At 46.3% G+C, this 13,030-nt stretch overlaps 1 protein-coding gene across 1 annotated transcript in view; it reads right to left on the bottom strand.

The window, feature by feature from the left end:
• Positions 1-599: 599 nt before the first annotated feature.
• The window catches only part of Trim16 (tripartite motif containing 16), a 19,995-nt gene continuing 7,564 nt past the window's right edge, over positions 600-13,030 (bottom strand). The window contains exons 2-6 of the mRNA XM_050163763.1: positions 11,542-11,637; positions 6,011-6,244; positions 4,562-4,727; positions 4,135-4,230; positions 600-1,991 (exon numbers count right to left, since the gene is read on the bottom strand). Of these exons, the coding sequence (XP_050019720.1) occupies positions 1,408-1,991; positions 4,135-4,230; positions 4,562-4,727; positions 6,011-6,244; positions 11,542-11,637 (1,176 nt within the window). The 3' untranslated portion in view covers positions 600-1,407. The remainder of the gene's footprint in view (positions 1,992-4,134; positions 4,231-4,561; positions 4,728-6,010; positions 6,245-11,541; positions 11,638-13,030) is intronic.

Below are 13,030 nucleotides of genomic sequence, written 5' to 3'. Positions count from 1 at the left end.
AAAAGACACGGAAATAACGTTTCTGGTAAATCCCACCTGGGACTTCAGGTTAGGTCTATAGAAATCTGCTTTAAGATGGTATGCCTGAAGGCTCGGGGGATGTTTGTCATCTGTCTGAAGGAGAATGGAGTGGTCAACAGAGTGTTGGGGAGACACGGGAACCGTGGCAGGAGGTAACACCTTAGCACAAACATGGGAATGGCTCTAGGCGAGGTGAGCACTGTCCCCAAACTCCTGAAGAACTAGTCCTTTGCACAAGAAAACTAGACAAGTCCATGAAGTCTGGGTAACTTTAGAGGAGAGGACAAAGACCCCTCCCTAAAGGACCTCACTAAAACATTTATTCTAAACCTGGCTGTTCAAAACCATAACGGGCTGCTGCGTGTGAGGGCTGAGGGCTCGGATGGTGGAAGGCTGGGTGGCCAGGTTGAGCGTGGCACATGCGAAAAGATGAGCAAACTCTAAGAGCGAGGTGAAGACGTTGCTTGTTGGCTGTGCTGTTTAGCATGTGGGTTAGCCCTTATCCATAACGTCCATGACTGTTGAATGTTAGTTAGTTAGTTTCTGTTGCTGTGGAGAGAAGCCATGACCACGGCAACTCTTAAAAGGAAAGCATTTACTTGAGGGGGCTCGGTTACAGTTTGGAGGTTCAGTCCATCATGGTCATGATGGAGACCATGACTACGCCTTGCAGGCAACAGGAAGTCAATTGACTGTCACACTGAGGGAAGCTTGAGGAAAAGAGACCTCAAAGTCCACTCCCGCAGTGACACGCCTCCTCCAACAAGGCCACACCTACCTCCTAACAGTGCCCCTTCCTTTGGGGGCCATTTTCTTTCAAACCACCACAATGATCTAATGAGGCAAGCATAACACATGGTCCCAAGTTCAACAACATCCCGCCCAGACTTGAGTCCCAGCTCTATGCCTCATTTACGGATTGGCCAGACTGACCATGAACAAGCTAGCTAACTGTCCTAGCCATGTCTCTTACTATCTAGCATGAGGACAATATAAATGTTTACACCATGAAGATGATGTGAACCAACACAGAGAAAATACTCCAGACACCGTCAAGTCCGTAAGAAATTCACAACCATGTGTTTGTGATTTATTATGATTCCTGTGCAGTCTTGTTATGCTCTGAAGAGTCTTAGTTATAAATTAGTCTATAATTCTATAAACTGTAAAGGGCGACAATGACCTGAGAAGACCCATCATTAGAAGATATGGGGGGAAGCTTTGGTGCCTTAGAGTTTCTGCATTCGTGCATGAACTGTAATGACAAGCAGGCAGGAAAGTTCATTCATTTAGGATCCACACAGTTTCCAGAGCCAACTACCACCTTAAAACCCAGCTGCTGCCAGTCATGGAGATTAGCAAAGTCTGGGAGGCGGATCCTAGAATCTAGGGAGCAGCCTCCACGGAGGATGGAGCAGGCTTCTCGGGCTCCTCTCCCAGATCCACAATCCGGATGGCGTTTTCCTTCTTAGACAGCCAGAAGGCAGCGTAGACTGGCTCTGAGAACTTGCAGTCAAACTTGTGGATCAGAGTCATGGTATCATACTCCACGCCATAGAAGGAAAGGGTTCCTCCTGGGAAGCTGACGTAGATCCCGAGCCTCCGGAAAGGGCCTGCCTTGAGCGGGGTCTCTGTGTCGCTGTGCCAGGCTGTGAACTCCTTGCCGTTCCAGTGAACGCTCCAGGAGAAGTTATTTCCGGAAATGCAGCTGTTTCGCTCCTCCCCTTTACGGTCAATGCCTTTGCAGGTCAAGCCAACATAGGTGCCGCCTCCAGAGATCTCCACCTCAAAGTAATACCTGTGCAGGTACAAGCTCTGCTGGGACAGCACCTGCCGCCAGTGCAAGAACCTGCTGGGGAGGTCCGGGTAGGGGTGCTCCCAGGGCGTGGTGTTGGTGACCTTGCGGTTGTCCTCCTGCAAGCGAAGGTACCTGTGCGCTGTGTCTGGGTCAAATGTGATGTCGCATGCATCTGAGGAAACATAGAAGACAGCTTTAAACCCAGCTGCATGTTCCATAAGGATGCTACAAAAAATCAGCTGACTGCAGTGAAGTTCCTTCTGCTGGGAGGTGAAATGATGAACTGTCGACTACCGCGTCACTTTGAGCTCTGGCTGACATATAGACATTTGTTTGCATTTCTTATACACCACATGGTATTTGGAAATATGTTTTCACCATGGAATGGCTAAATCATGCTGATTAATGTGTAATGTCACATATATCATAGGCATATGGGTGGTGGGGATACTTCCTTTTTGCAAGTCTACAGTATGTATGTATGATACAGTATGTTTGATAGCCCTCTTAAATGTGTTCTATCACAAAGCATGGCTTAGGAATGGGTCACTTTTATTTGTTGTGTGTGAATGTTTGCCTGTATGTATGTCTGTGCACCACATGCATGCCTGGTGCCCTCAGAATCCAGAAGAGGATGTTAGATCCCCTGAAACTGGAATTGGACAATTGTGAGCTGCCATGTGGGTTCTATGAATTGAACTTGGATCCTCTGGAAGAGCAGCAAGTATCCTTAACCACCGAACTATCTCTCCAGCCCTGATTGGTTGGTCAATTGCCTTAGAGTCTCACCGCATAACCTAGGCTGGCCTTGAGCACACCATTCTCCTACCTTGACCTCGTGAGTGCAATGCTTAGAGGTTGCCAAGGTTATAGACATGTTCTACCATGTCTGGCTAGAAATACAGTGCTTTTGAAAATGGTAACAGTTGGGTATGGGCACACATTTCTAATCTCTAATTGGGAAGCAGAGACAAGAGGACCAAGAGTTTAAAGCCAGCCTGGGCTACATACATGTGGAGACCCTGTGACAAAAACCAAAATGCTACCAGACCACATCAATGCAATAATAATAAGATTTTGTCAAGGCAGACTTAAAAGTGACCTATGTGATAAATGGACAGTACGTTTCAAAATGCCAAGTCATGAAATGCAAAGAAAGTCTGAGGGACTGATACGGACTGGAGAGGATTAAGAAAACATGAGAACATGGGTCCTGGTTAGCTTTGTCAATTTGACACAGCCTAGAGTCACCTAAGACGAAAGCCCCAATAGAATTGTCTCAATCAGATTAGTCTGTGGGCAAGTCTGGGGAGGTTGTATTGATTATTAATTGATCCAGGAAGGCCCAGCCCACTGTGGGCGCCATCAACCCTCGGTTAAATAAGCACGAGGCTATGATTAAACAAGCCTTCAAGCAGCATTCCCCGTGGTTTCTGCTTCAAGTCCCTGCTTTGAACTTCTGCCCTGACTTTCCATGATAGACTGTGTCCCAAAAAGGTAGGATGAGATAAACCCTTTCCTCCCCCAAGTTACTTTTGTTCAGACTGTAGTCACAGCAACAGAAAGGAAACCAGAACACACATCTGTGCTCCTGAGTTCAACTTTGGGCCAATGTGGTGGTTTGAATGAGAACGCACCCCCCCCCCCAGGCTCGTTTATTTGAATTCTTGGTCCCCAGTGAGTGGAACTGTCTGGGAAGGATTAGGGGTGTGAGCTTGATGGAGGAGATGTGTCTGTCACTGGGGATGGGCTTAGGGGTTTCAAAAGTCCACATTATTCCTAGTATCTCCTTTCTCTCCCTGCCTCTAGGTTGTCTCTCAATGTGTAAACGCTCAGCTCCTGCTTCAGTACCATGCCTGCCTGCTACCATGCTCCCTGCCATGATAGTCGTGGACTCTATAACCCTCTAAAACTGTCAACTCCCAATAAACACTTTTTTATATTTTATAAACTTCCTTGGTTATGACGTTTTATCACAGCAATAGAAAAGTAACTAGAACAGCCTGAAAAAAAATCTGCAAAGTTGTTAATAATATTGCAACAATGCTAATTTCTTGCACGATGTATCATAGTTATGTATGACATCAACATTTTAGAGAAACTGGGTCATAGGTAGGGATATAGGAATTTTTATCCATTTTTTGTGTTTCTTAATTTATTTCAGGAAGAAAATTTTCAATTAGAAACTTTATATCGTTTAGGTATAGATGAGCAGTTATAAGAACCTAAATCCTCTATAAGATACCATGGTTCTTGCTTTGGAACAGCAATCCACTGCCATCAGCATGCAGAAGGGGATACCTTTCACTACTTACATTGGAGAAACTCATCCCGGGTTCTGGGCTCAGGTTTTGAGGTCCTATACTTGCGCTGGACAATGGCAGACACTTGAGTTTGGATGTCATATTCCTCTAGAAAATCAGAGAGTTGTGAATAGCACCTGTCCAGGTAGCTGGGAGAACCCAAGAAACAGGCTGCCCTTGCCCAGGCTTCTGGAGGGTCTGGTGCCTGGGAACCTGGGCACACTCCATGTACCAGACAACCCCTACTGGAGAAGACCCCAGGCTGACACAGAAGCCACTCAAAACCCAGGCATCATCAGCCTGAGAAGTCAGTCCCAGAAAGCTGATGCAATATGACAGATTATAAAGTCGAGAGAAGAATCACCATTGGCCTAGCCAAGGAATGGCTTTGAAATGCTTCTTTCTCCCTTCCTTCCCAGATTCCCTCTTAGTTCCTCACCTTCCCTGGCAGACTCCTGGAGCTTCTCCTTATAGCTCTCCAGCAGCTGGATTAAGTGCAGGGTTGAGTCTGTGATGACCTTGCGGATGCCTGAGAGTTTATCCTTCAGCCCTATGTAAATGCTGGGGGAGGCAGCCTCTTCAGTCTTCTTAAACTTGCAGTACTCCTGCGGGAAGGGAAACAGAGTCAGGTAGCTCTTCTCAACTTATCTCTTTCTGCATCTTTGAAATGGGCTGATGGCAATGCGTGCTTCACAGAGAAAGTCCATATAAAGTGTTTTCTATGCTTGGGGCCCTATAGAGGATGTGCGTCTTCTTAAAATCAAGTGGGAAAATGGGTTTGTTTGTTTCTTTCTTTTTTTCTTTCTTTCTTTCTTTTTCTTTTCTTTTCTTTTTTTTTTCTGAAACAGGATTTCTCTGTGTAGCTTTGGAGCCGGTCCTTGCACTCACTCTCTAGAGCAGGCTGGCCTCAAACTCACAGAGATCCATCCACCTCTGCCTCCCGAGTGCAAGTGTTGGGATTAAAGGCGTGCGCCACCACCACTCATCTGGAAAGTTGGTTTCTTACTGTCAAAAGATGTATGATCACAGACAGCTTCCATATATAAATCAGACTGAGGACCAGAGAGTAAGAACATTCTTACCTCGGTCATTTCTGAATTCTTTCTCTTTCCATAGCTTAAGTACAGGTTGTGGTAAGGATGGAAGAACCGTCTACGGCTGCTGCATCTAGAGATTCCCAAGCCAATCCTCAGTTCTTGTCAACCCAACGAATCTCCATGTGTGTGTGTGTGTGTGTGTGTGTGTGTGTGTGTGTGTTTGGAATTGCAAAACAAAGCAGAGAAAGAAAGAGACTATCCACATTTGTTTTTTGTTTTTCTGGGGTTTGTTGTTGTTGTTGTATGTCTCACTCTTTGAAAGATTAACTATGTCTGTCTTTGGGTACTGAGGTTACAAGCATTTTTGTTTGTTTTTTCTTTCATATATTTCTGATTTTCACCGTATTTGATTTTCTGCAAATAGAAGGGAATTGTTTAAAAAGCAAAAGCAAGAAATTGTTTGTATTTGAAATAGTAAAACTGAAAGAAAAGTTGCAGATTCTTTACTCCGACCTGTCGGTTTGGTAAGTGAGGAGTCACTGCAGACCCCACACCCATTCCTTGTCAAAGCGCCTTGGCTCCTTGAGCGAGTCATGCTCTCTCACAGTCCCGTCTTTGCACATGGTCGCCTCTATCTGGCGCCGCATACAGAACCTAGAACGTGAGTCCCCTTCCAGGGCCGTCCCAACTCTGCGCGGTTCTCTCAGTCCCTCCTGGATTGCTGTTTCCTGATGAATCAAGCCCTGACTCTCCTGTTTCTACAGTTCCCTGTGTGAAAAGATAGTCCCGTTCACGGGTGTGTCTCAGGCCAGACGCGAGGAGGGTCCCGGCCCCGCCCCCAGCCTCCGTACCTCCAGGAAGAGCACAGTGTTGCTGATGGCGGCCAGCCTCTCCAGCTCCTGCTTGCTTTTCTCCATCTCTGTGCTCCTGTACTCCAGGTGGGTCTTGATGCCGTTGACCTGATTCAGCGCAGCCTGTTCCTTCTCTTCTAAGAACAGCATGACATCGGCCTGGGCCTTCCTCACAGCTGCAAGGAGTTCCCCAAACTTCTCTTCAGTTACCACCTTTACCTCTGACACTGACGCCTGGTAGGGAAGGAGTGGGAAGCAGGCGAGACCCCATCAGTCTTCCAGCGTGGTCAGAGCACAACACCCATAACCAGGAAGCTGAGAAGTCCAAAGATTAAGGGACACCAGACCGTAAGAGGCAGTTTTGTGCTTGTGGGAATTCTGGGTTCCTGGGAAAGCAGATGTGCTCTTCTAGGTAGACACTAATTCTGGGGTTCTCAAACTTCCTAATGCTGTGACCCTTTCACACAGTTCCTCATGCGTGGTGGCCCCACCAACCATAATGTTTTTGTTGCTATTTCATATCTGTAGTTTTGCTACTGTTATGAATCATAATGTAAATATCTAATATGCAGGATATCTGATGTAGGACCCCTGTGAAAGGGTCATTGGACCCCAAAGGGGTCATGACCCACAGGTTGTGATAACCACTGTCCTGGTTGTCATAAGGGCAGTAGTAGTGTTCAGTATATTTGATAAAAAAAATATATTTCAAGAGAGAGAAATGATTGTGCTGTTTTGTGTAAGTATTCTTAGCCTTTCTTTATGCCTTGTGTAAATGGCCATTAGCTGAGCCAAAAGATATTCCAGGGTCTCTAGCAGGCAGTCCCCATGAAGGTTTAGAGAGTGTTGGTGACTGTGGCACCCAAACAATTGCACATCACTGAGTGCACTTCCGGAAACAGTCCTGGATATAGATTCCTTTGTCCTGATCCCCATATCCCCTCCCGATAGCCCAGGGCCCATTTGCTGCCTGCCTCAGCATCTTCCACACCCGCACTGCCCACATAACTGAGATCTCTCTCCAGGTTCTGTTTTCAGTTCTGCCAATTCAGGGCCAGGGCTAGGCCTACATCAGGCTTCTGAGGGAAGTGAAAGTGGCTGATGTCCTCAGGGAGGTACACAAGCACCCCGCTCTCCAAGGAGGCAGCAACTCAAAATGAGAATCCTGATCAGGAAAGGGCTGTCACAGTGCCGGTGGGAGCCAACATCTTTGGAAAGAGTAGGCAAGAAGGAAAGATGGCAGCAGATAGAAGAGCCTGGTTCAGGCTGGACCTTGGAATGAAATGCTGGGAAAACAATCTCCAGTCAGCCCTTGTGATCTATAGCTGTCAGCAGAAGGGAAGAGAGCAAGGAGCATCCTTCCTGGAGAGGGTCCTGAAGAGTGTATGGAATGCCCACACACTCACTGCACGTCAGCTTTAACACTCTCTGCTGGTTTCCTCAGGCTAGAGCTGGATAGAACGTGAAGCAAATACGCTGTGGTACCATTAATAAAGAGAGAGAGCAGTTTCTCCAAATTCCTCCAGCCCAGACCAGGAAAAGCCCTGGGATAAATGGTCGTGTGCAGGTGCCAGGGCAGCGTGAGGCAGTCTGGGGTCCTTGCTGCCTGTCTGGTTACTTGTATGATGATATGGAATTATAAGTGCAGCAACCAGGATGAGTCAGTGCTGCTCTGTGGCAGACACTGGGCCAAACGTCCCATCTCCTCGCATCCTCCCTAACAAGAAGACGCCATGATGCTCCCTGTCGCTGAGATGAGAAAATAGAGACACCAGTGATTTGCCCCAAATCAGAGAGTTATGATCAGCACCTGTGTGTTTGATCACAGCCATGGTTCAGATGTGGTTTGTCCATGTGCTGGGTTCCCAAAGTGTCAGGCATTGCAGTAGAAGGAAATGGAAGAGTCATAGAGGACTCTGCCTGTACCCTCGGGAGGAACTGAGGCAGTTTTCCTGGGCCCCAACCCTCATCAGTTCCTGTGAAAGGGTTGTTATAAAAAAAAAAAAAGTGAGTCTTAGCTGGGCAGCAGTGGTGCACGCCTTTAATCCCAGCACTCAGGGAGACAGAGACAAGTGGTTCTCTGTGAGTTTGAGGCTAGCCTGATCTACAGAGTAGGTTCCAGGACAGCCGGAGATACACAGAGAAACCTTGTCTATAAAAAAACAAAACAAAACAAACGAAAGTGAGTCTTGCTCTTCTGACCTCTCTGTCTCTCTTCTGTATACATTCTTGCCACAATGGCATTAGCCACCATGAGACCCTCACAGAAACTACCTTGTACACATACAATTATGAACCTCCAAAAATAATAAATTCGAGCCAAACAAACTATATAGCCATGGAATATGGACTCATCATTGTACACTGTCTCAGCACATGACCCGATTTCAATCTAATTGTTAAAGTATATTTTAACACTGAAAATAGACTATGAAAGAAAAGAGGGAGGAATCCACCTTGGAAGACAAGTCAGTTTTGCTTACAGCCTTTGCTTTAAGGGGTTGGAGTGGAGGTTGTAGAGCTGTTGGTATCTTATCCAAGCTCCACATTAACTAACTTTCCGGCTCTCTGGCTCAATTACCCTTCGCACCCATCAGGTAGTAGGAATCCATGTTTCATGAGTCACAGAAGCAAGTAGGGACTCCCTGTCCTGCCCACTCCCTATCCAGATTGGCTTTAAACTCTTGGCAATCCTCCTGTCTCAACCTCCCAAGCACTGAGATTACAGGTGTGGGTCACCATGACAAGCTGTATATGATTTCTGAACCAAGATGTGTTTGGCTGGTAGGGGTTGTTGGTAGTTTTTACTCAGAGATCCAGGAGTTGTATGTACCTGGGCTGCTTCTCTCACGAGAGGATGTTCTGTCTGAACAGAGTGGATTCCTAGTCTTACGTACTAGAGACTGGAGAAAAGAGTCAAGAATTCCTAGACTAGTAAGTGGTGTTTATACGACCAGTGCAGTGCCGCACTGCTTGGCTTTGCTTCTCTGGCTTATGACCACTTTTTAAACAGACTCTAAAATGCAGGCACAGAAAAAGACATGGAAATCAATATGAAGGTGTCGTGGGAAAAGAGCCTCCATAGTTACAATATGTAGGTTCCTCAGAAAAGAACAGTTATATGAGGCTAGATGGAGTTAGTCTGAAGACAAAATTCAAGGCCATATCCTTCCCCATTCCATCAGAGGCCACCCTAAGGCTAGCCTAAGGGAGGCACCTGATGGTTGATGATATTGATGATGGATGATGTTGGTGGATGAGGCTCTCGCTCCTGCTGTGGCATCTCCTTCCTACACCTTCCCATTGGGAAATGTTTATTTGCACAGTAATGAAATGTGTGAATGATGTTAATTACTTCCCAAGCCATGACTAGTATGCCATGCAAATTCAGTAGTTAATGGTTTTAAAATTCTGAGGATATGCACACACCCATTCAGAATGTACTGAATCATTCTCTGACAAGAAAACAACAATCCCATATTCTCCCATCCAGGCAATTGGAAGAGTCCGAGACAGTCTTAACATCTCTCTGTGTGTCTCCACATTCCTGGCGTATGTGGGCCATGCACTATGTCTCTGGCCACCATGTCTTTATGGAAACTAAGTAGGAGTCAGATTAAAGAGCCAGAGCAGTGCCCTGTGGGATCCTCCAAATCATCCAGAACCTGCAGATCAAGTCTCTGAGACTTTACAGGAGCAACTTTTTTTCTTTCTTTAGAAAGAGACCGTCCCTTTAACAAAGAAAATGAGTTCTGAACAGAGGACACTGATATCTGACATTAGAGACTGCCTAGCTTTTTTCAGAGTGTGCATCCCATGACATCTTGCAGCCATGAAGAACCCTGAAGAGAGAGGCAGGACTCTCTAGGTATGTCAGTTCCCTTAGGCCCCTAGAACAAAGGGAGTCCCTCCATCCCATAGGTTTTCATGGAGAGCAGGGCTAAGTGTTACACTGTGACCTAACCTGACTTAGCCTACATGCCAAGGGGCATGAAGGGAAGCACAAAGTAGGACCATAAACCTATTCTGCAGCTGCAAGGGAGAGGTAGGGCTTATCAGCTGTGTGTCTTAAGAGGGAGAGACTGCAGGGGTGTGGCCTGACTGCTAGGAGATACAGAAAACACAGTAGTTAAAAGGTCTGTTAATAAGGAAGGTTTTTATCCTTCAACACCTAGTTAATTATAAACATTCAGGAGACAGAAATTAAGTTGGATACTGGTTTAGAATAAATTTATAAGTGGGTAGGTGATGGATAATTAGATGGATAGATGGATAGATGGATGGGTAGTTGGGTGGATGATGGATGGATGGATGAATGGATGGGAAGATGGATAGGGGGATGGGTGGATTGATGGATGGATGGATGGATGGATGGATGGATGGGCAGGCATGTAGATAAGTAGATGAGTAGGTGAATAGGTAGTGGATAAAGTGTGGGTGACTGGTGGAGAGTCAAGTAGACAGAATCATTCATTCTCAGCATGCAAGATGATACTTCCAATTCAGTGCCACAGGGCAGGTGTCCTATATTCTCCTCCGAGTTGGTGACTCTTGGCTTGTCACCAGTGAGAGATATTTATGGAACTTACTATTGGGAAATTGAAATCAAACCATAAGAGACTAAAGCTAAGCTGCCTGTCATAGCGCTGGCCTCACCAAATGCCACTGACTAATCTAGGAGTTCTTGATTCTTTTCTCCAGCTTCCAGCAGATCAGCTTACTGGGATGGAAGAAGCCAGAGGACACAAAGTTCCTGGAGCTCTGACTAAACACCTCCAATCACAAACGTACACACACACTTGCGTTAGTTAAGAAAACATATATAATCCTGATGTGGTGGTGTATGTCTGTCATCCCAGCAGCACTTGAGTGGCTGCTGCAGGAGGATTGCTAAATTTTGTCCTACCTGTTCGACATAGTGAGTTCTAGGCTAGTGTGAGCTACAAAGTGAAACTGTCAAAAGAAAGAGAGAGTGTGTACCACCCAAGAGGAAAGGGGTGGGGAGGGAGAGAGGGAGAGAGAGAGAGGAAAACTGTTAGTTCAAGACTAATCCGGGTGTATTTCATATTATTAAAAAGTGAACCATTTAACCAGTTTTAAAACTTAAGTCAATTTTAAAAATATCCTTACTATTATTTTATGTGTATGGGTCTTTGCCTGCACTTATGTCTGTGTACCACATTCCTGATGCTCCTAGAGGCCAGAAGAGGTCATCAGATCCCCTGGAACTGGAGGTAAAGACAGTTGTGAGCTATCACATGGGTTCTGGGAATTGAACTGTGGTCCTCCTAAACAGCATCTGCTGCTCTTAACCCCTCATCCATCTCTTCATCCTACTTACGTCAATTTTATAAGAAATCCTGACAAGGTGAAGGCACCTCATAATGTGGTCAACTGTGCCTACTACGTTCACTTGTTGAGATCTCTGCTGGATCTTTAACCCATGTCCTATAGCCCCAAATGGGTCTCGCTAACCCTGCAGTGGCAGCCGAGTATGCTGAAGCCAGAGAGGTCACCCGAGTCAGCCTTACCAAGACAGACTTATTGTTGGCTTGGAGTCTGGCAATGGCGTTTTCGTTCAACTTGAGCTTCTGTTCCAGCTCCAGCTGCATGCACCGAAGGTCAGCCTGAGGAGGAAGAAGGAGAGAATTCAGGAGCATAGAGTCTGGTGTGTACAGATAGTCCCCAAGGACATAGCACTTTCTGTCCTCCGCATCCCTGCCTTTCTCCCCTGGGAGGAGAGCATGACCTTTAAAGCTGATCTCAGAAGCCACCCTAGAGGCACAAAGGGACAGACAAGTGTTAGTGGCCTCCTGGGACTGCATGAACTGTGCTAAGGGTCATTTATGTCCCACTCATAAATGCAAAGAATCTGCATTCTGTCTGTGTCCTGAGAAGACTAATTTGTCGGGCAGAGGACATCCTAGGACAGAGTAACTTTCAGGCTGAGTCCCGATTACTGCTCACCACTTTCATCCAGGTCTGCAGTGAGAGAGGGCCGTGAGCGGGTAGGAAAAAATACGCAACTTGTCAAGGAATTTAGCATGGGAAATTAAAGATGCAGACAAGAGTGGATTCTAAATGATCTGCAATCAATAAGGGGGTTAGCCATATCGAAGAGAAGCCTCTCTGGTCCTGGCTTTGCAAGCATGATAGTGTAAGAGTCAGAGGGTCATGGAGGGTTGCACCAGGATTCCAGAAAGTTAGTGAGGCCTGGCAGTGTGTGGCAGAGACCCTGAGGGGGCACCGTATGAAGGGAAGCTTGTTGTAAGGAGGAGCAGCAGCGGGCTGTGTCCCACCGCCTGGCTAGCTTATACCCTGAAATAACAACATACAAATTGTATTAATTAAACACTGTCTGGCCCATTTTCTCTAGCTTCTTCTTGGCTAACTCTCACATATTAGTTTAACCCATCTCTGTTAATGTGTATCGCCACTTGACTGTGGTTTACCGGCATGAGTCCAACCAATGTCTGTCTCTGAGAAGAGAGCCATGGTGTCTGCCACACTTCTCTTCTTCCCAGCATCCTATTCTGTCTACTCCGCCCACCTAAAGGTTGCCCTATCAAAAGGCCAAGGCAGTTTTTTTTTATTCAACCAATGAAAGCAACACATAGAAAGAAGACCTCCTACACCAGAAGCTGAAATTGGGGACATTCCAGAGTCGTAAGATATCTGTGGAGGAAAGCTGCGGGTGTAGAACACAACCTGCCCAGGAGAAAGGCTGTGTGTGCTGCAGTCAACAGAATAAGGGGTTCGGGTTCATCTGGAACCCAGATGATTCCATCCCAGCCTCAGAACTGGGCATGAAGCTTTAGGATAGGTTTTTAACCTGTTTGGCTTAATTTTTCCTTGTTATGCCCCATTCCACCCTTTCAGAGTGAGAATATTTACTCTGTGCCTTGTTTATCAGAACCATGTAAACTGTATTTGATTGTACAGAAGCCCACAGTTAAGAGATTGCCTTTAGCTGGACGGCCGTGGCACACAGCACACGCCTTTAATCCCAGCACTGGGGGG

Source organism: Alexandromys fortis, unplaced genomic scaffold (genome assembly GCF_014885135.2).
Source record: "Alexandromys fortis isolate MF-2015 unplaced genomic scaffold, M_Fortis_MF-2015_v1.1 scaffold_149, whole genome shotgun sequence".
NCBI classification, from domain to species: Eukaryota; Metazoa; Chordata; class Mammalia; order Rodentia; family Cricetidae; genus Alexandromys; species Alexandromys fortis.
The sequence above is the reverse complement of the archived record's forward strand: the minus strand, read 5'-3'. Positions and strand labels throughout refer to the sequence as shown.